This window comes from Saccoglossus kowalevskii, chromosome 21 (genome assembly GCF_978046115.1).
Source record: "Saccoglossus kowalevskii chromosome 21, keSacKowa6.1, whole genome shotgun sequence".
Lineage (NCBI taxonomy): Eukaryota > Metazoa > Hemichordata > Enteropneusta > Harrimaniidae > Saccoglossus > Saccoglossus kowalevskii.
This window is the reverse complement of record NC_140661.1, coordinates 8296567-8323315: the sequence shown is the minus strand read 5'-3', so window position 1 is coordinate 8323315 and position 26749 is coordinate 8296567. Positions and strand designations below refer to the sequence as shown.

At 33.4% G+C, this 26749-nt stretch overlaps 1 protein-coding gene across 12 annotated transcripts in view; it reads right to left on the bottom strand.

Moving 5' to 3' along the window:
* The window catches only part of LOC100313756 (transcription factor 12-like protein), a 151370-nt gene that overhangs the window by 52767 nt on the left and 71854 nt on the right, over positions 1-26749 (bottom strand). For 11 of the 12 annotated variants that reach the window (XM_085494755.1, XM_085494758.1, XM_085494762.1 and 8 more), the window contains 2 exon segments: positions 11720-11793; positions 1088-1232 (listed from right to left, as the gene is read on the bottom strand). In XM_085494755.1, coding sequence (XP_085350881.1) covers positions 1088-1232; positions 11720-11793 — 219 coding nt within the window. 12 annotated transcript variants of the gene reach the window in all.

Below are 26749 nucleotides of genomic sequence, written 5' to 3'. Positions count from 1 at the left end.
ATTATGGGACAGTGCTATTCAATATGGACCATGGAATTTTGGGACACTGCTATTTAATTTTAATCATGGAATTATGGGACACTGCTATTTAATATACTGTTTACACAACAAGTTCGTCTTTTGAACAATGAGGACATTTTTATAGTATACTGTTAATAGCATGCCTTATGAATGACCCTAAAAGGTCACACATCCTGGTACTTTCTGGGGGACTAATTCACTATTAATAATTTCTAAATATTTTACCAATGAATTACAAGCCGTTGAAAATATTTCTGTTAGATAGTTATACACAAAGTGGGAAAAATAAATACAAACCAAAGAAGTTACAGCAATCCCATGAAGATGAGTGGAATGTCAAGACTGATGTTGACAAGGAAGAGTAGAAGTCTAAGGGACGACGTCAAAAGATCGATGTCAGATAAAAAACTTATTTCCTTTAGTTTGGGGGTGGGGGGTTTTGACCTCAAAAAGTTTCCATCCTACAAAAACGATTTTATTTTTTAATGAAGTCAAAAAAATCTTGGAGTATTTGTAGTTCGTTTTTTTTATATCCAGGGAAAAAGGGAAAAAACAGAAAAATTGTTTGGTTTGAGTGTAAATCTGTGCGTCAAATGAGATGCATTTGTAAAATCTTTTTACACCCACCCGACAACCAACTCCTATGCAATACTACTGTCCGATTATCAATTTGTATTTAATGGTGAATGTAGTCTGACGCCATGACCAATATTTATCAATTAAGTTTCAGTGGGGGGTAGGGGGGTTTGGAAAAAAACTAAAGGAATTAAGTTTTTTATCCGACATCGATCGTTTGACGTCGTCCCTAATGACATACCAATTACATACAGATAGCTTACAAAGTCACACCAAGTACATTATCATCATATCAAATACATACAACATTTAAGGTATCCCACTTCCAAGATGCAGTTTGCCATGAGATGGGATCGGCTACAACAGTCAAGCTTCAGAAGGTGGATGTACCTTAAGGACAGACTTCCCTAAAATCACATGCTACCAAAGCAGTGCATCTCCTTCTCACTGACTAATCTTGATTAGAAACAAACTTGATTCTGTGACTCACCTGCTAGTCTTGAAGATTCAGGCACTAATGGACGTCGAGCACTGTTATTGTAACCAAATGGAAATGGTGATCCCCTTTTACTGTGTGGTGAAAGGGAATTTGGACTTGATAGAGGCATTTCATTTGCCATTGATGACATACCCGCCTACAAATAAGCAGAAACTTAATTACAACTTAATACAGAGCAAAACTCTTGTTATTTGTTGTTCTGCAACCACCACATCTGGAAAAAATTCTTTAATATTCAAATGAGGGTACACAGGAAGTAGGTGCACAGGTACATTTCCATTGTGTCTAAGTTTTATGAACACAACAGGTAAATAAATGCCACTGTCTCAGACTCCAGGTGCACAATTTGCATAAGTACCCCTAGTTTGATAATAAAAATCATTCAGTCAGAAGTTTGAAACTGCCAGCGCATAAACACATAACACAGAGAAATTCTTATGCTTCCCTTTGTAAAAACAGCAGATAAAATAAGCAAAATTTACCAATTTAGACATATCTGATATCTGGAGACAATATCAACAAAACTGTGGAACAGAGTCTAGTTTTTGTGAAAGTGAAAATATGACATGTTTTTATCTAGTACCTTCAAATTTTAGGATGTATTAGATGCTAACTTCCACATACTCGTACTAACATACAAGATAGTAGACTTCATATATATATATAAAAGATAAAAGACAGATTGCAACAAGATAACCTTCAATATTAAGGTCTGCCCCAACATTTCACTATCATCATGAGTACAGATAACAATAGTTGCCTTGACAACACCACAAAGTTCTGATAAGAAATGAATCTTGATTGGATAGAATGCAGTCACATGACCAAGTATAACTTACATAAAAAAAATGGTTGCTGTGTTTCAGTTTTATAGAATTCCTAGTGCTATTTTATTTATTTTTCAAAGATTTTAATTTTTCAAATGTTTTCAGGTAGTTAGTGGAATAGTGAGCATTACGCAATTGTACCTTTGAACTTTGAATAAAGCAGATTACAAATTTTAATCTTATTCAGAAAGATGACTTGACAAAACTTAAATGATCCGTCAACCAAGACTTTTGCAAAATGTTGGGGCCGCATTTTGAACATTCTTGTGTATTTTTTGTTAATTTTCAACCAGACAATCACAAATTTCTGATTGACAATATTTTTTTTCCCTGACATTTAAAAAATATCTGAAAAATTATGCAGCAAATTGTGAAGGTGATGATAAATTTACTTTGATGCTGAAAGGATTAATCAAAATTTGTAATCTCTGATCAAAATCTGTTAGTGATTTGAACAATATTGAAAGTAGAGGAAATTACAGAAAAAAATCACTAAAATTAGGTTTGGTTGCAGATGATAATAATAAGATTGAAACCAGTCCAAATTTTGGTATAACATTTTACGTATTTTAATGTACTAGTATTTTTCTAGATGTTAATTTTGTTTGAATTTTGAATCAAAATGAAATAATTCCCTATTGGCTACAAATTTTATTGAAAATATCTGGAAAAAAATGAAAAGGTGACAAATGTTGACTTTGCCATTTAAAGGTTAAAATGTATGATAGCAATATTTCAATAGATAACTTTCAAAAATTACAAATATATTTTTTGTATATAAATAATTAATAAGTCAGGTTTGTCATATTGTATGGGAATGGACACCTCTAGTGAGCTGTGGAAATGTAATACACGCTGATGGAATCTACACGAGCAAGAAAACTCAAAATGTGCGAGTATGAATGAACTTTGATAGTATTAATAACACGGGAGGAGAATCCGTCCCTAAGGGGGTCAACATCTTTAACAATAGTACCGATATCCTCTTTCAATTATACATAGAGACCATGTACAGAGAGAGGAGCTGTGGCTCTTTATAGCATGAATGCTGTGAAATTTTTTTAAATATTTAGCACATTATATGCATAAATATACAATGTGTTTGAACAATTGTTGCTGAAGTGCAGTGATATCAGTGCAATACTAAGTTTCATATGTACATTATTTCTTCAAGCAACAGATATAATCAAGGAATGACCTGGATTGATGATAGTTGCCTTCCAAGTAGCATTATTGACTAGAGTTATCTCAAAACTGTCATCTGTTGTTCACAACAGCAATGCTTTAATGTTACCAGAGACAAAGTTTTATGAACCACAACGTGTTGTAACTGTGTAGATATTTGTTGTGGTCCTTAAAACAACTTCCGTGAGAATAGTTGTCACAAATGCTCTTATACCCACCACAAAACAGACTTTAAGATGCAACCTGACTGTAATAAACCTGATAACAATTTGTGGTTGCCATGACTCACAAAAAGAACAGGCCAGTAGCACCATGCATAATGTAGTATATGATCTATTCCTCGTCTGCTGGTTTTAAAAAAACTAAATGTGGTACAATGTTAACATGAGACCTAATGACAATGGTCAGTCATGACACTGCACAGATACCCTCCCTAGAAAAATCCATCATAAAATCTATCAATGTGCTCATCATCATTCAAAAGAAAAATTACAAAAAAACGATAAAATTCATGCTTACAGGGACACAGTAGTAGATACTTGGATAAACCAAGACAGATCTCTGAAGGAGTGACATGATGACAGACGCCACGGATACCGCAAATATCTGCTTGAAATGATGGTGCACTATGGCAACTGGTTGATGCAGTTATCTGACCTCCAGAGGAGACAACTGGGTGTGAAGATCAGATATCAAATGGACGAGTAAATAACTATCTACAAATGATCATCCATCCTTCTATCTGGCATCTCAGCCAATAAAATCACACCACAAGCTCTTCAATAAAAAATTAAAGATGCTACTTTACAAAATACAGCTATCAAAGGGATCAATTGATCGGTATAGTCTTAAGAAGAGTTTAACATGACAATGAAAAGTGTATCTTCTATAGATGAATGTGATAAATGGCCAGAGTCATTTCCTTTTCACCCATCTAGCATTGATCACAAGTATACCTGAGGAAAGATTAAAGCAATTGAGTTATATTGACTCTAAACTTCTATCTCATTAACGATGAAAAGCCAAAATTTGGGACATCTGAGCCACATTGTCGAAAGTGATTTCTGATTGGTAAAGCGCTTTCCCCTCTTCTGCATCACATAGTTGGTTATGGGATCTCCTAGCAACCCATCTGTATCTAAAGGCGCAACATCCCCTGTATCCATGGAGTGTGAATGTGTGTCATTTCCAATTTGGAAAATAACTGTAACTTTCTATACAGCTATATATCAATAGTCAGCAGTTGATTTTCCTAACCACTGGTGCCCACATTTTTATCCTTCCTTCAGTTTTATATTCAGTTCAACTCTATAAGCACATATAACTTTTCATTTTTCAAATCCTGTAATATTGAGCAATACAGATACCATGTATATCCAAATTATGATGACGAATACTATATTGGAATAACTTCTAATTATAAAGATTAAAGGTTGTTCTTTTTTAATCTATAAATGTGTATAGTTTGACGATGAGATTTTAAATAGAATATTAATGTTAAAGGTACACCACAGGTAGACAGCAAATCTATCACATTTTTACCAAATAAGGAGATTAGGACAACAACCGCTAGGAAGACGTACTTTTATCAAACTAAATCACCATTAATACTTCTTATCACTGGATAATGTCCATGTTGAACACATTAGTTTTTACGACTTGTGCTATCATTTTATTTTTATGGCCGTGGGATTTCTGTTGTTGAAATTATTTGTTGTATCTGTCATGCAAAATTCATTTAAACCATTTTAACCTGTATTTCCAGAGAATTATCCCTCATATAGAAACCTATGTTCTATACCCAATACCTTATTTTAGGTGAAATAGATAATGTACATAGAACTGTTAATTATTCATGGGACGTGAGTTTAATCAAGGATATGAAATTAGAATGGAGATATGGTTCCTTTATTCCATGCACATCATTAGACGGAAAATGTTATGTTAACATAGCAGCCAGCAATGACTCAACGTGCTGTTTGCATCGCATCAAACTACAGAAAACTTGTTGTCAATGAAAGCTCCCATCTACAGCCATAATGGATTTACTAGCAGATTACTACAATCACAATTATTTGGTTTTATGCAATGCTGTATTGGATAAAGAATTAAGAAAACATTGATATCAGTAAAGTCGGTGGTCATCTGGACTCAGATGATAATCTGAACCATCATAGCCATATAACCACATGTTGAGCAAAACACACCATCATATCCATCTAAGCTATCTCAAACCCATCACCACCAAAACACCACAATAATTAGTTTACTTACATCCCTGTCGAGAACCACTGTAAAAGCAGACATTATTAACTACTAACGGGTCACTACGGCGGACGCTTTATTAAATTTTACATTTCCTGTACTGAGAACAAACGCTTCACACTGATTTCAAAAAAGGATTAAGCCACCTCATGAATATTCATGAGGATTATAATATTTAATAAATATTCAACAAAATGAAAACAAAAATTGAAAGATAAAATGAATATCATTCTGTGAATCAGAAATTGATGCATGTTTTACCATAGCATTTTAAATCATAACACATAAAACAGAAAAGAATTTTTAAAATTTATATTTCATTTTTTTTTTTGGTTTAATTTGTGATTGTTTGCTCGCTGAACCATGTAATCTATTTAAAAGAAGCTCATTGGTTCTTCTAGTCAAAACAAATTATGATTTATTTTTAAAAAAATATGATTAGTGATAAAAAATAAAATTGGCACAAAAATGACAAAACTTGGTTTTTTATTCTTATTACTTGCATCAGCATTGAGAGGTCAAAACTGGTGGTTAATCAAACTATTATTCTGACGTTGATTGTTTTCTTAAAAGAAAGGGATGTTAGCGTGAAATCCATTAATTAGGGACTAATTATACAATTGTTAAGAAACACAAGTTCAAATGAGTAATTAACTGGGAGACCGGGAAAACTTTATAAACCCCAAAAATATAATAGAAAAAATACTTAGAAAATACTGTAGAAAAATGTTTAGTAGATCAAGTTCTTCATGGACATGAAATTTCAAGCGTATACATTCTGTGAATCTATTGCTTTTCATGAAAGATAAAATTATGTGTAACTCCATAATGAAATGAACAATATTTGCTGATGTCAATGAGTATGTTTGACCTATGAGTAAACATCTAAATGTCATCAGTTCAGCACCATTCCGTGCAATACAAGTTTAACTTTAAACTCTGCATTTATAAAATCGTTGAAACAATTTCTAATATTAAAAAAAAAATTATCAATACACCAAAAAAACTTTTTCTCTTAATATTATTCAAATATTCTTTTTCCCGTGATGTCTGAAAAGCTAAATGCCCTTTGACCTCAAAATGCATTAAATAAAACTAAGTACTCGGACGAGAATGCTTTATGAATAACAATAAAAGCTAACAATTGCCCCAAAAATGAAACGCAATGCAGAGCAATAATTGGCTCTAGCTCTTTAGATAATAATATTCAACTGAGTAATGAGAAACTAATGGCTGAATCCATATGGCTCCTTTGTCGTAACCCCCCACCATCTGTTACTTCGGGATTATACTTTTCTCCTCCAATCCACATCGGTACAAATGACTCCAGCCATACATCACGAAACACACTCCATCTTCCATTCTCCTATTACTATGTCGTTGTTTTTAAAAGCACTATGCTCTTTGTAAACAAAAAAAAATGCATTACAACAAGATATGTGACCGGGCAACCACTACTCTATCCTGACTATATATAAATACATACCTAGGGGATCACACTTTCAATTAATTTTATTTTCAATAATTTATGAGTTTAATAATTCACATATTTTGAATCGTTGCTTATACAGAAAAAAATTAAATACTTTATCAACTGTAAAATACTTTATTTTCGGTTGGAATTAATTTTTGCTGAAGAAATAATTCCGTGAAAATAAAATCCAGCGAATATACCCGTTTTCATGTATTTTACATTCAACTCGTCAAAAATCAGTGAAAATAAATTGCATACAAAACATCTAAAAAGTCTTTTCAGCAAAAATTAATTCCAGCTAAAATAAAGTATTTGACAGTACATGACTGAGTTTCATCATACAGTGATTCTACTAAATTTGTAAGCATTAAAGACAAAAAAAACATAAATTAAGATAAAGTATTCATGAATATAAAACATAAAGTAGTGTCAATAATATCAGGAAATGGGTTTCCACTTGTTCACTGAGAACACTTCTGACTTCGAATCACCTCAACAAAACGTAACAAATGAAATTTTTTGAATAATTATTGTCAAGCAATTTTTTTTTCTCTCAATCTTTCTGATTACTGATCTCATTTTAGTTTCCAGTATAAGACAAATATGAATTTAAATTCTGAATAAAAAAAATATGTAATATGAAGATTGGAACTTTGTTAAGAGTACCGTTACTTCTTTTTTTTAGTGTGCTGAGATTTGCTATGCTCCAATAGATTATCGGATTCCCCATTTTTTAAATGATAACTCAAATGGTTTACAGCATTTTTACATTGCCTATTTTACTTTGATTTACTTGGTAGTAAATCCAATGATCCAAATCAGTTTTCAATTTTACTGTCTAGACTTCGGTAAAAGCACTAAATGTATTGTCATAAAATAGGCAATACGAGAGGAGATTGAGTCTAGTAAATTTAGTTTAGTTTAATATAAACTTTCATCCATTTTTGTTGCATGCTTTTCACTTTCCTTCAAATTCTCCCTAGTTTTTATTAATTTTTCAACTAAAAACAAATTGTTGAGGCCATAAAAAAGTTGATCCTAGTCAGTGAGCACAACTATATGTACTTAAAAAGGACCACTAACAACCAATTTTTATAGTTTTTTGCAATTGCAAAACAGAAGGGAAAAAAATTATTTATATAAAAAAAAAATTTCAAATGCATCATTTCATGACCAGAAACAAATCTTTTTTTTTTTTTTATGCTGATCGAACATTAGTTACTTCTCTTCAAAATAAAACTCAACAGCCAAAGCTTTCCTCAATTGACCAACGCACCAGCACGAGAGCTGCAGCTATTAATAGAAGGCAACAAGTAGTCGTTTTCTCAACCAGTTAACTTGTAGTTGCTAGAAGCCGAAAACAGCTCATGCCCTACTGGGTCACCATGGTAACTAAACTTCCCCAACATACATTGCAAATGCGATTAATATTGCAGTAACACAATCCTTTGTAAGCGTAAATGTCTTTCTTGCTTCGAACATTGTTTCTCAAACACGTCCACTGTTTTACAAGCAGGATTAGTCTTCTAAAGAACCAGAGATTCCTGGTATTAGAAATACAATCTTTAGAAGTTGTTCGGTATCACTTAGTGTATTTCAAATTACAACAAACACAATAGTGAATTAAATAAATGTTATGACACAAATTTAAGTATTTAATGTTTAAATTTGGTAGTATATCCAGTGGACAGTTTCTATAGCCTATAGAGGGCAGTAGTAATATTTGGCAGCCATGTTGGATTACCGGTAAAACACTTTGTGAAAGACACAAATGGGACTCGTTAAGGCATGAAAAGGGCAGTTTCATTGTATTTCATAACTGCAAAATTTAAACTATGCTAAAAAAATGTTGCTATATATCACTCACATAGTGGTGTTGTTTTGAAGTGTGTACTAGAATAAATAGTACCAAAAAATTCTGTAGTACATTTTTTCTTCAATGTCAATAAAAAAAGATAATAGTGAGACTGAAAATAAAAAATTGCTACAGCGCATGAAATAAGATAAAGACATTTTCAACTTTAATTATATTACTGTAAGCGATGACTTTACAGTGATTTGTTGTGAATCGTTAATAAATAAACTCTTTGCGAAATTGTTTCAACATCACAGCTATAAATACATTCTATTTTTGTTTCAGTTCTCACATTTATTTGTCTGAGCCAAATATCGTGATAAATAATTAATTCCCACGTTATGATGCTTAGTGACGTCGCTCAAAATAAACGTTATTGTTCGCGAAATATTTTTTCAAAATTTTATTCAAAATCCCCTATCAGTAATGTTGGCAATAGTACACTTGTAAGCAAATCTAAACTGACTTCAAAGAAAATTATCTGTAAATAAATTTTGGCGGGAAAAAATGAAAAGAGTGTTTTTTGATATTCCAACCTTCAACAATAGACTACACCAGTTAAAATAGCTGAAGGTAACTATTCTCAGAAAAAAATTCAAAATAAATTAGAGAAATTTCTACTTCCAGATCAGCTAAATAGAAAGAATTTTTACCATCTGTCTGTGTGTCTTCTTTGTTCTGCTTATTACAATTGTGCAAAAATGGTTTCACTTAAACAGAACCATTAATTGACACCTACGTAACCTCCCTGCATGACCTCATTTCATCAAAACATCTTTACGATTACTTTTTCATCAATGTGATAAAAACTGTAATTTGTGAAATCATATACTAATTTACTCCCTTTTGTCATCCAAAATTATTCACAAATTGAGAAAGAATTAAGCTCGTGAAAAATCGGAAAAAATCTGAAATTCAATTTATGGGGCTCATTTAGATGCTTGATCTTATCAATCTGGTTGTCATGGGGACCAAATCACTCCCCTTTTTTCATCAGCAAAGAAAATGGAAATTTTTATAAAATGTGTTCATTGAAGTGCAAGAATATTATCTTTTTATGTTGTTTCACTTTTTAGAATTGCACTAGCGTCATTATTAAAGGGTGAGTGAAAGAACGCTATATCCACACATCAGTGTCGAATATAATACTTAGAGAAAATGGAATTGACGGTCGAGTGACAGAAACTAAAAGACTTCTGGGACTTCGTCTTGTATTATTTGTACCCAGAGGGAGTTGTGAGACAGCTACCAACACACATGCTGACATCGGTAATTGGAAAGAGACAGTATGGTGGAAACGAAGTAATTCAGGCAACTTCTAACATTGGTTATGTGACTATCTTAATTCCCTGTAGTTTAGGAAGTGATAATAACGAGCACTGCCGAGACACTTTGTGTTAAACTAACGACGAGTACGGCAATCAAGTACTAGAATAGCATTTATTATATGAAAGTCAATTTTAATATCAGAGTGAAGTTTTGAAGTCCTGTGTACAATTATATTAAGATAGCATGGAAATATACAGGTTCCGACACTCTATAAACAACACTGAGAGACCAATTCCCGCGAGGCAAGAGGAAAACAAAACATTTTGTAGCAGTAAACATTTTAGTGGGATACTTAGAACACGAGAATCTCTGTGATATCTACAAAATTTCATCCCTAGGTTGGTGGTCAAAATAAGGGAAGCTCAAGAGACTGCTGCTCCTAGAATTTCCCCCAGGCTTCTAGCTTCACTTGCCAGAGCTTACTTTGCTCCCTGTACCTAAAGTTGTGTATTCCACTTGGGTCTAGTATTTTAAATTTTATTTCTACTTGTGTGTACTCTCCTAAACCACCACATCATAAATTGTCATGGTGAAAATTTCACGATTTAACATAGCATTTGAATTTTAACATCATATGCAGATTCTGAAGTGCAAAATTCCACATATCAACAATTTATTGTTGCTATTCCCACATAATCTTCAACATTACCACATACAATGTTGTTCACACAGGTGCTGTGTTGACTGATTTTTATAAACAAATATAATGCTGAAGTCAGCCACAAAACTGGCAGAAGGCTGAATAAAATGAGATTTATTTGCAGCATCTTGAAAACTCACCAAGACACAACTGAATCATCCTTTTTTCATATTTATTTTAAAATGCCAAAGTCAAGTTTTATAACGTTTCACAAAATGAACCTGCATAATATTTTTTCCTTTTCTATCAACATTTTGATCAAAATCTATATCCAGTGATAAATTACATGGACTTGCTCCAAAATTAACAAGGAATTTGTAGAAAAACATTTTTAAAATGCGCAATACTTTATGCCAAAATGTTGGCAGGAAAAACAGGTTGAAGAAAATGCTGTTTTTCTATTTTTTCATGATTTTTCATGAAAGGAAATTTAAAAAATACTATTTTTAGATTCTCATTTGAAATTTTTAATGCACACCAAACTAGTTTTAAGGACAAATTTAGTTAAAAAGTTAGTAATATAATAAGTAACTAACATAGTTGACCTTGTCACTTCAGTGGTTTGCCCTCTTATATGTGAACAATAGAGGATTAATAATAGAAAAGGAAAGTGATGACATAGATACGAATGATGTCATCAATCTTTTCAAAACAGGAAGTAGAATTGTGATGCATCATGGGACTTTAACACACACAAACTGAGAACCAGATATTAATTGTTGTTTTTAAATCATCATGACATAAACATAATTATAGTGCACTCTTTCCTCAATCCTCCTCTGTCAAAGTCACCTTTTGACACAATTCACAATGGCAATTTAATCACAATAGAAACATATGTCCATTTGCTTCAAAATTATCCAAAAATTTGAAAAATACATAAAAATGGCAAAATATTGCATCAAACTTTGAAAGGGGGAAAATGTGGCACTCAAAAGTTAAATGAGACATGGTCTCGGAGGACAAAATAAGAGTCAGTACTCATAGATGCATATGCAGGACATAGTATTCTTTTTGCTGTCTACAATTTAAGTAGCTCGACACTCACCTGACTTGGCGGCATTTCCCTATTGGGCATGGTATAAGGCATCTGGTAAGGTTTACTACTGTCTATGGGTTTACCTGCAATAAATGAAAAAAAAAAAAAAAAAATATAAGAATCATAGACTGGGCAGCAATTTCACATGACAATATGATATGGACTGGGCAAAAACTAGATGACTATGTGATGTGAACTAGGCAAAAACTGTACATGACCATGTGATATGGACTGGACAATGGTCTAGGCAGCATTAGTCATTTCAGACTCCTGTTAAAACAGTAGTGTAGATTTGTTAAAATCCATCCATCCACCCATCCATCCATCCATCCATCCACAAACCCACCCACCCACCCATCCATCCATCCATCCACACAGACACTTACACACAGTAAATCATAAATACTCAAACATAAGTTTTAAACTATCTTGTACATCTACCACAAAACAGTACCATTGTTGTCTTGTCTTATTAACTAAAGGCTTTTGCGTAACACCGAGGCCAGGAAGAAAGTCTACTTTGGTTGAACATTGAAACTGAAACCCTAAAAATATATTTTTTCATACTGAATGTGGGAAATGATTGAACCTTCCTATTTTCTTGTTGTACAATGTTTAAAAAGACAAGGCCCTATCCTCGGAAAACCAGGCATTCTTCACCTCCAGAGGGCGCTGTTCAACATACTCACTGTTAGACCTTTTCAAATACCTCAATTGAGAGGATATAATAGAAAACATTGCGCTCAGATAGTTCTGTATAACATTTACATTTGAATACAACTTGTCACTCATTATGTGCGGGACATAGGATGGTGGTGACATAAGAACAAAGAAAACATAAAGCAATGCATTTCTACAATATACCTCACTAAGTAAATTATTTTCTGTTTGAACAAATTCTGACATTCTATGACAAGTATTTTACAGGTCATACATATTGTTTAAAAATTCAATAATTTCACATGTAGTGCATGAATAGATTGTACGGCCGATAGAAGCAGAGATCGTGATAAAAACAGCAACGTTTAACTTTTTACTCGTCTTTCAAACTAAACGGTACAATAAAATTTAACACCAACAATGCTGATTAGAAAATGATGTAGACTTTTAGACAACAGACAATGTTGCTGATTGAGGTACGACATGGAAACTACTCCTGTCGCAATCATAAATTGACATCCCTAATCTAATTAATAGTCCCAAACTTAATTTAAAAAGTGGATTTATTCTCAATCTCCCAAAATGTTGTATAATGAAAATGCTATAAATCCTTAGTTAATGACAAGTGTTAGGGTCCGCCTACTCACAGAGAAATGAGAATGTTTCACAGGTTTACTATTAGTTGTTAATTGCTAATTTTGTATGATAATATTGCAATCAGAAAGAGGGGAAGGGTCACCCCCAAACCTGTTGAATAATACTGTTCCACTGACACATCTGACCATCTGGTAGATGTACCAATAAATCTCTAGTGCTGTTTTAAGTTGTTTTTTAAAGCAATTTTTTCTGCTTTCTTTTTATTTTAATATATATGTTGTTGTTTCATTTTTATTTTTTTCCTTTCCCCTTTATTATAGTATTCGGGGATGATATTTAAGTTTAGTAATATTTAATGTCCTTCTGTAATTAAAAAAAATATTAAAAAACTAAATTTATTATGAGGAAGTAATGGTTCTTTCTATTTTTTTCCTTTCCAATAAAAATATTATAAACATTGGATCCAGATTTATGGGAGGTTAAAGGAAAATATTTTTCACAATTCATTATTATGATTGATTGGGAAGTCGTGGGAGAAAAAAAAACATTTTTGTCATATTATTTTCACACATATTTATTTTGGGATGTTTTTTCCCCTGTTTTTCAATTAGTGCAGATATAGGCATTTTCTGCATTTATTCGCAAACTTCAAAAGATTGAAAAGAGATTAAAAAAGCACCTGCTATCTGGAGAGAATGACTTGCCAATTAAATTCTGAAAATTATTCAAGACGAGTCAATCAAGAGTAAAATTTGTCGTGATCAAAAACGACGAAAGAACTCATTCCTTTTTCGCCAAATCGTAAGTTACACCATGTGACCTGTCAATTTGTTGTTGCTTTTCGAAAAGTTGTAATTGGTTCGATCATAGCAACAGTAACTTTTTTTTGTACAATACTTTGATGGATAGCATGTCGTGGCAATACCGGGTATATTGCAGTTCTTTCCGAGCAGCCATTTTGAATTCAAAAATGTTAGTTATTTCAGACACTTTTTCTGAATAGCACTTTTAGCCGATAATTTTCCACAACAAATAAATACCATGAGAGCGTTTCGCCCAAAAAATTTACCTAAAATAGATCATTTTCAGCAGAGACGCCCACGCAGTCATATTCTACATTCTTGGTATATATACCCTTTGAGTGACACATATTTTTTCAGCCCAAAATTTAGTGTAAATATTTTCACAATTTGTAAAATTTTCACTAAAATTCACATTATTTTTGACCATACTAACAAGTTCAGATATTCTTTTTAGTTTTTGATCAAAAGGTTCGTAAATTTTTATGTACATTTCATATGAGGAAGAGCAGACTATAGAAAATTATTTGTAGATGGTGGCAAAAGTTGACAATGGTGTTCATAGAGTTAAATGGTAAGTCACACCTGCAAAGTTGAGTTTACAAAAAGTGAATATAGTGTTACTCTTTCAGAAGCAAAAAACTTAAAAAGTCTGATTAAAAGTGTATTTATAACAAACTTGATTCTGAACAAAACGTTATTCTTCTTAGATTACTGGTAGTGATGAAGTTACGATACTCTTCATGCTCCAAATTTACTCAAAATATTTCTCAATTCAGAAATTTGTCAATGTCCATTGTGGAGAAGTGAGAAATAGCAAAATGGCAGTAAATAATATCCCTTGATATAATGTTGCCGCCAGAAATGACCAGAAAGTGTTCTTAGTCACAGGATTCAGAATGATTTAATTTTGCTCTACCACAAGCTCTCGTCAAAAGTGGGGAAAAAAACCAATAGAACCACTAAAACGGAGTCAACTTTCATTCAAGAAAGAAATTTCACATTTCAAATTTGAATAATTGACATAGATGAGAAAAACGGCCAAGCAGACTAGAAATGGTACGAAAACCCCATTTAGGACTACTTTGTCATTGTACAATTATTGTCGAAGCACTGCTGAACAAATATTTCATAAAAAATGATCATTCATTTTTTATTTTTTATTTCAAAAAAGTGGAGTAGATTGACATTTTTATAATATTTTACTAGAGAGTGCTTGAAAGGTATGTGCAATAATTGTAGTTTGATTTATCATCTGACTTTCAGGCATAAATCAGACTTAATGCATAAAACACAATTATTTTGACATCTGATGAATTTTTTTTTATTGAACCAGTATTTCCATTTTAGAATGATTCTTTCTTTTTTTCACAGTCTTACTTCTAGATGGCAACTTTTGTAATGTTCTGAAATAATTTGATGGATGTTTGTAACGCTGTGTATGATTGGTGGAAAGACAGATGGATGTTTGTAACGCTACGTATGATTGGTGGAAAGACAGCAAAATGTGGGAGGCAAATTTCTATATATATTTTTTTAAAGTTTGGTATCATAGATTCAATCGTATCGAACACTGCTATATAATCTCTCGTAGTATCAGACATTAAAATACTTTATACGCAGGTAAGAAATGAGATCAGTCAAAATATCAACACTGACATTTTTACATCTGGTGTGACCATTGAGAGCCATAGAGCAAAAACTATTATTAGAGAAACTATGTATTAAATAAAAGCAATATAACTCAAATATGGGGTATTGTCATGTCATACAATATGGCCTCAAATTAAAAGCCAAACACACCAACATGGAATTGTATTAAACCATATTGGCTAGCTGTCCTTCAAACTTGCATACTAATCTTCTTTTGTATTATAAAAATAAATGTTTGGCTTAAATAATTTCCAAAAATATAAATTGTTTTTAATTTCAGTCATATTATTTTAATCAGGATCATATCAAACAAAAAATAGTATTTGAACTGTGTGCTGAATTAAATAGTGTTTTTATTATATAGGTTTAAAGCATAATAAATTTCAAAAAAATAGAATACTATTTATTGAATATTTAGATTCCTTTTTCTCTCACACATATGTGAACATAAATAATTTGTAGAATTTGAAAACAAATTACCGATACTGAATTGGTACATTGAATGGAGAAAACAACCTAGTCTTTTTTTTTATAGTTTAAAATATGTTGTATCTAATCAGGGTGGCTAAAATAAACAAGGAATACATTATCAACAAAGAGAACAAGTAGACAACAGGTGCACCAAGTCTCATGGCGATAAAATCCCACTTCGCAACACCACAACATACACCGCCATCAAGACTTTGCCTCACTTACAAGTGAAGAAATCTGGTCATGTGACAGCCTGCACCTGGGTGCTCAGTGCGGCACAGATGCTCGTGCAGAGGAAAGTTTTCCTAAACAGGTGCAAGGAAGAGTTGTGTGGACTGAGGCATCTGTTTCTTTATAAAGTACATATGTAGAAGTTAAATACACTAAATACAGTGTCAGCCTGCCAATTTCCGACACCTGACCTAGGATAATTTCTCGGCCAGGGCACATATTGCAGCAGGACATTAGACACATCTGCTGCAAAAATTGCACTGCATTCAGCTGCTGATCTCACACAAGGATGTTATATTTTTTTTAATTGGCTCTGAAAATATATGCTGTGACTAATCATCCAATCAGAAAGCTTCTATTAAAAATGCAGCAAAAGTATGTTAGTATTTTTTTTTTCAAAATTTATGGTGCGACTAAAATCAACACTATACTACTTTTTTTTTACTTTCACAATGGGGAAAATATTGTTATACAAAACCAATTCTGGGAATAAAATTAAAATACACTGCACTAGTTTCCCTTCCAGAAAAACTTGTGTACCGCATTGATCTCTTCCTCTTTGTTACCATAGAGACACCAATATGGATGGCTAACATACCATCTGTATTTTGTTATAGATATCATATCATATTTACTTAATAATTTTCCATATTTCAGTTTTTCTATAAAAATAAAATCCCCCGGATGGTAGATGGACTGTTATATATAGGGGAAAAAATGAGGTGTTTAAATTTATTTTCAACAATGTATCTCAGCGATTCACTTTGTGCTGACCAGATGGCTGCCAACATGGTCTCCACATTTAACTGTTTAATGTGAATCCATTTGAAAACATAAATAACTCTTCTTCACTCTAAATTTAGTGATTCAACAGAAAAAAAAATTTAAAAAAAAAAAATCAGAACAAATTGAGCTAGTCTGGAGTTATTAAATATATAAAATAATAACTGAAAACTAAACAGGTAACAATATGGAAGCCATTATTTTACTCACACATGACCTTTGAACTCTGACCTAGTAATTTGCCTGAGCGATATTTCTGACAGCTTCCTGTGCTGACAATTGCAGCTGTTGTTGTCTAGCGAAGAATTCAGATCACATTAATTACTCATTATACGCCAGTTTCTGATTTCATAATTGTGCAAATTTTTTTAATCTACATAATCAATGTATTTTTTTCATAAATACAGAATTAAAATATAAAAAATTTATGTAACTCAATTGTAAAAATAATTTTTATTTTAGTACATCTATTTCACTAAGTTTATCACAAATACCATCATAATGATATTATTCTATTTTCAGACTTCCATATATCTCTAACTTGTTCGCATATAAGTTAGTTTTATCACTATTTTTTATCTAATTTCCTGTTGAAAAATAATAAGTAATATTAGTCAACTATATAGACTGCCATGGCAACAAAGATATAGACTACATTCAGACAGTTTAAAATTCAGTGAATAAAATATTTACTCACAAGCAGGTTGGCTACAAAGCCTCAATAAAAATCTATTTTACAAACAGTATTAGAATCAGAGCTGACATATATTTACAAAATTCATAATGTAACAGCGGACGGCATAAAAGAATCAAAATCCTATTTTATCACATACTTGTACAACAGCATTGTGTGAAAACGGATGTAAAAACCATGCGGATAGGAAAAGGGCACCCCTATACCTGCTACACACAAATCTAACATACGAACAACAGACTCAAACCGGATGGTATTTTTGGTATTTGTGCGAAAACAACACGGTACTGATACCAGTATAAGTAAGCGTAATGGTTTTGTTTTTAAATTAAAATCAGGTCAGTCTGCGACAGCTTAAAACAGCTGAACACACTTTGGAACTTGTAACGTAACATCGGTAACATCGTCTCAATTGCAACGCTCATAACATCAATACATATTAATATACAGTTACATTAAGAACAGAAATTCATTAACATGTCAAAAGTTAAACACAAGTTAGAAAAGATAAATAACGTTATACCATCAAATACTTGAAAACCGTCGCCATGGTTATATTAGAAGCAGTCAGCAGAAAAACTTAAGTCTATTAGATAGTAGATAATTGCTATTGATAAAGTTATTAATTTTGAACTTTTACCGATACATTAGTGGTTATAATTGAGCAGCTGCATTTTTACTAAGCATTGCCAGAATTCAGATGTTTTGTAGGGGAAAAAAATGCATGATTGTAATCAAAAAGCGGCTTCATTAAGATAATTTGTTTTTTAAAAAATTTGAAATTGACATTTTTTAAAGATCCACATCACTTAACTTGGTACAGTTAAAATCACGAGTTTTTAATCAAATTCATGTTTGTAGTATTTTCGTAGATTCCAAAAATCTATCCACCAGAGTGTATACTATTAGCTGTAAGGTTGTAGTATAATTGAAAATTCATAAAATCAATATGATCATGGATGTTCATGATTTCCATCATTTTTTTTTTTTAAGTTAAAACTCACCTCTATGACTTATTTATTTTTAATTATTGGATATTCAAAATGTATCATTTTGATTCAGCATCAGTATTAGTGAAAATATAATAAAATTTGCTAATTTTAAAAATGTGATATTCAAAAATATGTTACACTAAATATCTATTTAAATATTAAGTTACTGGTAAGCAAGAATTAAAACAAACACACTAATATTGATACTTAATTTTTGGAATGTTGCAACAACAAAAAACTTTTTTCTTAAACGTACATTTTTTTTATATTTTCTGTGCATCATTTTTCAGCAGCAAGAAATTTTTCAATAAAAAACGCGTTCTCCATTTGTTAAAGTTACATACTGATCGTTGGATCAATATCCATGAAAGTCAGAATACCCGAGGCCATTAAAAATTGGCTAAAACAAGACTATGCCCCACTAGGTGAATAGCAAAAAAAATTGATTTCAGCTCAGACGTTATTACTGCCACGATCTTCTGCTTTATAGAAAGACTTGGAAATTTGACATTTTAAATGAAAAAAAAAATATGATCAACCATGGTGATTACCTGACACACAAATTTAAAAACATACACAATCTGACTTTATTTTTTATTGAATTGAAAAAAATGTTCCATATAAATATTCAACTATTAAATTCCACAGCATGATTTTCAGCAAATAGTGGACACCACGAGATTAGACAGCGGGAATTGTGACTGGAAAACAGGAATACATGAAGGAAGTCAGGCTGGGAAGACAAACAAAGCAGGATTCCATTTACCACAGATTAACGTTTGATGTTAAATCGGCAGATTAATATTCAACCATACTGAAAGGTATCGCAGATTCAGCTTTCAAATCAAGCACTGCCGACAACAAATACAGCCGCATGGTTTAGAACATTACCGAGGATCTACCAGGGGATTAGCTTATTTAGTGCGTTGTAAACACAGCGAGCCAAATCTGATGAAAACCATGGTTACGTTAAAAGTATAATTATGTCATCAAAATAAACAAAATTATATACAAACAAATAATAAAGTTTGTAGAGAAATCAACATGAAAAACTGCAAATTAATTTCATCATGTGTACTGCGGTGAATATATATAATTTGTAGCAGTGTCATGGAGAGACAGAAGAATAGGCCATATGACTGTGACAGGCAGACAAGAACAGAGTGCCCCGCTACACATGATGGCCACAGAGCAGTGTGTCTACTACTACACAGATACTAAGATCTGTTAACCTAGGTAGGGTGGCCCGTACTGAATTATAAAATATATTACACACATAAGGTTGACTGGCTTTCAAGCATCCAACCATACGGTTCACAGAGACCCACTGACAATCATCACACGGTTTATCCATTGTTTCTTTTCTCCCTTTCAATGACACTAATGCACTCCACTTAATGCTGCTGCATATTCTAGCTATTTTTTATTTCTCTTTTATTACACCGCTTGCTCTGAAAACATTCCATTGGCCGATTCATTGGCGTACTTACAATTACAATGGCAGCACACTCTTCCTAGCTCTATTCACGTTTCAGCGGTAGCCTTCCTGTTCACTCACCAATCTCATTTGTTAACTGCTTGATAGTGACAAGATCAAAAGACTTCAAATCTGCCTTCATTTCCTGCTTGCATCAGTTCTAATATATTCCGCTCTGTATCATATTAAATACTCGTAGACACACACTTGTTTCATTTCTTTCTATGTTTTAATTAATTTTAATGATCATCTCAAGTTGTTATTGGTCATTCACATTGCCTGGAGGGGTTTAGACCGGGCAGTTCGAATTCCAAACTTTAATCTATTGTACGACTCAATTTACATACTTATTAGCTTCAATTACACCAATTCACCGCTAATCGATGCAGTGTTCAAAACTAAAAACTTTAATATATTTTAATGTTTACTTTTACACATATTTAATTCTTTCTTGTATATTTATGAATAATTTTAATGTTATGTATTTTACTCATAAATCACTTTGATAAACCATATCCCTAGGTATAATACCCATAATGCACTGTGGCACATCAAACATCATAACCCGAATTTCCAAGTTTTAATTTATCCACAAGTCATAGCAATGAACACATTTCCTACAAAGCCCACAATGTACCACCTTCCATCCTAAATACATTATGCGACCCCAATTCAATATAAAGAGCTAATAGACCGTCAACTTGGCTTTTAACATAAAACGGCCTGAGGAGGAAAGACGCAGTGCATTAATATGCGAACTGTCAGAAGCAGGAAGCATTCCATTTTAATAATGCCTGGCAGCCAGTCATTACGGCTATAGGTTTAATATATCTTCGCATCACAAGCATGACAAATTAACGAACAACAAAAATTAAATATTAAACTGGATAGATTTGCCAATGGGGGATTGGACATAAAATATTAGATATAACTTGTGAAGGAGAGCACATAAGGTTGTATCTCTGGAGTGCTGTTACATTGACATGAAGAATAATGATAATTTAAGGGGACTCTAATTATATAGAATGTGAACAGAAACATGGGGATACACCTGTGCTGTTCTATATCACAATCTCGTTAGTTTAAACTCAGTAGTCATAAATAATATTCACTCATTCATGAATCCAGTGAATGGGATGATTTGGGTCAATTCATGGACATGCGACTGCCATCTACTTGCCATGCTGTACTCAGATGGACAGGCCACGTGCTGGGATTACAGTCTCACCGTCTGAACTTACAGAATAATTGGGTATTATTGTTTCATTCACTGTAATGCATATTGTCAGTGTACAGTGGAACCTGTCTGAAACTAAATGTCAAAAAGCTTTACACAAGCAAGCATAAGAAGTGACTGGAAAATAAATTCAGTTTTGTTAAGTTTCAATTTTGCACTGTCTATTTCATTGCTAGTCACATCTACAATGTATTTTGTTATAGGCCAGATGGTCATGGGACCCCACTAGACCTTACGATAATCACAATAAACAACTACAAGTTGGTCCCAGGCTGTTGAAATCAGTAAGATACAAGTGAAACTATTTTCACATCGAATTGCAATGATGTCGCTGTTACAGGAACTGTTCAAGAAATTAATAGTGCATTCAAGGACGTAAATAACAGAGTTGTATCTATGCCAGTATGGTCATAATAAGATCCAGTATTATAATGCATATTATTATATTAGTATGCATGGACAAGTGCTTCTATTGGATCAAATACAGTACAAGTTAGTTAAAATGAAAATATTTTAAATATTGTTATACTATTTTTTATACAAAACCTACATTATTAAATTTCCTGAATGAAGGAGAAATCAGATCTTCAATAATCAAAAATAATCAGTCACGGCATTGTGACCATGAAGTAAACATCTAAGAAGTCTATTCCCATAGTTCCAGAAATCACACCACATAACAACACTAAATTGTAACATTTACCACACATTGTGTGAATGAGATCATGATTTGTATTCTAAGATAATGAGGAACGTAGATCAAAGTAGGACTGAGTAATTGTACAGGTAGTGGATAATTAGAAGACTAAACCTAATTACATTAGTTTACTGAATTCAATATTAGATCGTTACGACATCAATGAAGAACTAAACCACGACCTTGTCTGACATCACAAATAATCGATGTAACAATTTTTGCCTTAATTAGACTACTTTGTGTAAAAATCAATATCCCTCACTTGTCACATTAGGATGACTCACAAGAGACATTTTAACACTTCATTTCAACTTATCTTTACTGACCAGGACTAATTCAACTCATCAGGTATATCCTTCAACAGTCAGCTATCCATGGCTTGTATACTGACCAGGACTCATTCAACTCATCAGGTATATCCCTCAACAGTCAGCTATCCATGGCTTGTATACTGACCAGAACTCTTTCAACTCATCAGGTATATCCCTCAACAGTCAGCTATCCATGGCTTGTATACTGACCAGAACTCATTCAACTCATCAGGTATATCCCTCAACAGTCAGCTATCCATGGCTTGTATACTGACCAGAACTCATTCAACTCATCAGGTATATCCCTCAACAGTCAGCTATTCCTGGCTTGTATACTGACCAGGACTCATTCAACTCATCAGGTATATCCCTCAACAGTCAGCTATCCATGGCTTGTATACTGCCCAGGACTCATTCAACTCATCAGGTATATCCCTCAACAGTCAGCTATTCCTGGCTTGTATACTGACCAGGACTCATTCAACTCATCAGGTATATCCCTCAACAGTCAGCTATTCCTGGCTTGTATACTGACCAGGACTCATTCAACTCATCAGGTATATCCCTCAACAGTCAGCTATCCATGGCTTGTATACTCACCAGGACTCATTCAACTCATCAGGTATATCCCTCAACAGTCAGCTATCCATGGCTTGTATACTCACCAGGACTCATTCAACTCATCAGGTATATCCCTCAACAGTCAGCTATCCATGGCTTGTATACTGACCAGGACTCATTCAATTCATCAGGTATATCCCTCAACAGTCAGCTATCCATGGCTTGTATACTGACCAGGACTCATTCAACTCATCTGGTATATCCCTCAACAGTCAGCTATCCATGGCTTGTATACTGACCAGGACTCATTCAACTCATCAGGTATATCCCTCAACAGTCAGCTATCCATTGCTTGTATACTGACCAGGACTCATTCAACTCATCAGGTATATCCCTCAACAGTCAGCTATCCATGGCTTGTATACTGACCAGGACTCATTCAACTCATCAGGTATATCCCTCAACAGTCACCTATCCATGGCTTGTATACTGACCAGGACTCATTCAACTCATCAGGTATATCCCTCAACAGTCAGCTATCCATGGCTTGTATACTGACCAGGACTCATTCAACTCATCAGGTATATCCCTCAACAGTCAGCTATCCATGGCTTGTATACTGCCCAGGACTCATTCAACTCATCAGGTATATCCCTCAACAGTCAGCTATCCATGGCTTGTATACTGCCCAGGACTCATTCAACTCATCAGGTATATCCCTCAACAGTCAGCTATCCATGGCTTGTATACTGACCAGTACTCATTCAACTCATCAGGTATATCTCTCAACAGTCAGCTATCCATGGCTTGTATACTGACCCGAACTCATTCAACTCATCAGGTATATCCCTCAACAGTCAGCTATCCATGGCTTGTATACTGACCAGTACTCATTCAACTCATCAGGTATATCCCTCAACAGTCAGCTATCCATGGCTTGTATACTGCCCAGGACTCATTCAACTCATCAGGTATATCCCTCAACAGTCAGCTATCCATGGCTTGTATACTGACCAGGACTCATTCAACTCATCAGGTATATCCCTCAACAGTCAGCTATCCATGGCTTGTATACTGACCAGTACTCATTCAACTCATCAGGTATATCCCTCAACAGTCAGCTATCCATGGCTTGTATACTGACCAGGACTCATTCAACTCATCAGGTATATCCCTCAACAGTCAGCTATCCATGGCTTGTATACTGCCCAGGACTCATTCAACTCATCAGGTATATCCCTCAAAAGGTCAGCTATTCCTGGCTTGTATACTGACCAGGACTCATTCAACTCATCAGGTATATCTCTCAACAGTCAGCTATCCATGGCTTGTATACTGACCAGGACTCATTCAACTCATCAGGTATATCCCTCAACAGTCAGCTATCCATGGCTTGTATACTGACCAGGACTCATTCAACTCATCAGGTATATCTCTCAACAGTCAGCTATCCATGGCTTGTATACTGACCAGTACTCATTCAACTCATCAGGTATATCCCTTAACAGTCAGCTATCCATGGCTTGTATACTGACCAGGACTCATTCAACTCATCAGGTATATCTCTCAACAGTCAGCTATCCATGGCTTGTATACTGACCAGGACTCATTCAACTCATCTGGTATATCCCTCAACAGTCAGCTATCCATGGCTTGTATACTGACCAGGACTCATTCAACTCATCAGGTATATCCCTCAACATTCAGCTATTTCTGGCTTGTATACTGACGGGACCTGGAAGCCCTCAATTATATTCAATTCATTTACAGACTCATCCAGTCATACATGTATGTTATTAATTCTAAATGTTTCTCATCCTATGATTTATACAAAAGATATATAATGAACAGATGAAAGTAAAGTAATCAAACAGACTACATTTTCCTGAATCAAACCAACCAATCAGTGATATCTACACAGATGGCATTTTCAACAACCGACCTAACCAATCAGTAGCTTTGATACAAACTGTGTTTCACAACATACTGAATATTTCCACATGGTCTATTCTGCAGAGAAGCAAATGCCCAACCTTTAACACATCAATGACCAGGTTAGAAATCTACCAACTGCAATGGAAATCATCAATATTTTACAGTCATTCAAGGGACATGTGACTGTTAATTTGCAATTGCTTAACACTGGTATGCCTTTGCTGTGCACATGTACAAAGAATTATTTAATAATATCTCCGGAATTATTACTATAATTGCCCACGCAGGAATGGGAATATCGGGTATACAGTTATTTCAAGTGAGATGATATTAATTGGATGTTATTATGCGTAATTTTGTGTACTACATGGACTCGAATAACATGGTCTTAATGTCAGTATGATTGTTAATGCATGTATTGTTCTACAAATAACCAGTCAAGCAAGAAATCAGATTTACTCAATATTCCCTAAGCTCGTACAAAGTGTCTTTATCATAAGCAGAGTGTTAGCTCAAGATAAACTGAACAGGTGACCTAGAAAATGGGAAAAAATAACAAGAGAAATTTTCCCAGGACACATTTAAAATGAATAAAGGAAATAACTAACACAATTTTACACAATTAATACATGTATGCAGGTATTCTGCTTTAATTTTGTAACAGAATCATTTTGCGTAAATTACAGTCAGGACATTTTCTAGTATTGACAATTTCACATATTTTTAATAATGATAGTTGGAGTGAGGATTGTTAAATTGTCAAATTTCTGATAGCAGACAGATCAAATTATGATTTACAGTTTACTAACTAACTAATTGTGTACCTACGCAGCCAGTATCCATAACTTTTTGATTTCAACAAAATATTACGCAGTTTTAAAAATTGTTCTTAGATGCTTATGACACATGGCCTCACTATCAAATACATATGCAAATTAATAACTTTTTCATCCAATCAGATGTCTGATCGCGATTCAAAGAAGATTTATAAGGGAAATAATAATCCTTCTGGTAAGGATATTAAAAAAATATTAAGATTCATTCAATAAATATTCAAAAGGTTCAATTTCCTCGGATGCGAAGAAAGAAAAAACTGTTTCAATTAAACAACAATGGAGAGACAAGTGTGAAATTAACATATTTTTGTATTAAAATAATTCAACCAAATCCAAATAACTGATTTTATTTTGAGATAAATAATGACATTTTTGATTATTTTCATGAAGCTTTGTGACTAGTACAGCAATTCAGAGAAGTTCCACAAGGTGGATTTCTAGTCTGTCATTATTGAAATATCTGCAGAAGTCACAGAGATGTCACTTGGGAAATCGTAGAGCGAATGTAAATCCTAGAAGGCAGGATTGAACAGAAATGATGGAGTCTCTCTGGAAATACAGAGACAAGAGGGAAAGTGAAATTATCAGGGATGCAACATGGAGCGAACCTGACAAGAATATAACGGTAGTTACGCTGTGTTGTCACAATCAAAACTCAAGCGTGCATTTATTGTTGCAGACAGAATACACAGAAAATGACGAAACAATAGTTGTTTCTATAGGGATGCAGTCATTTGGGAAATGTTTTATTTCATTCCCCTGTGAATTCTGATCTGCTATTTCATTCTAAGAGACATTGACTATATTGAATCAAGCCAGCATATGAACAACACTAAGAATGACTTGTAGAGTTTATAATGAGTCAGTCATATACAGTAATGGCTTGTTTAACTTTAGCAATAATGTGGAAATAAATAGGGCGCAAAGTGGTCACTAATTTGATAAATTACGTTAGATGTCTACTGGGTTGGCAGTTAATTTGTTTTGTGTCCCAAGACACTGATTCCAACCATACAGTACTTAATAGAATTGGCTACTGGCAAAAAATGTAATTATTCCCAGCAATCGTTTTTCCGAAAAATTACTTCTTGATAGAATTAAAGA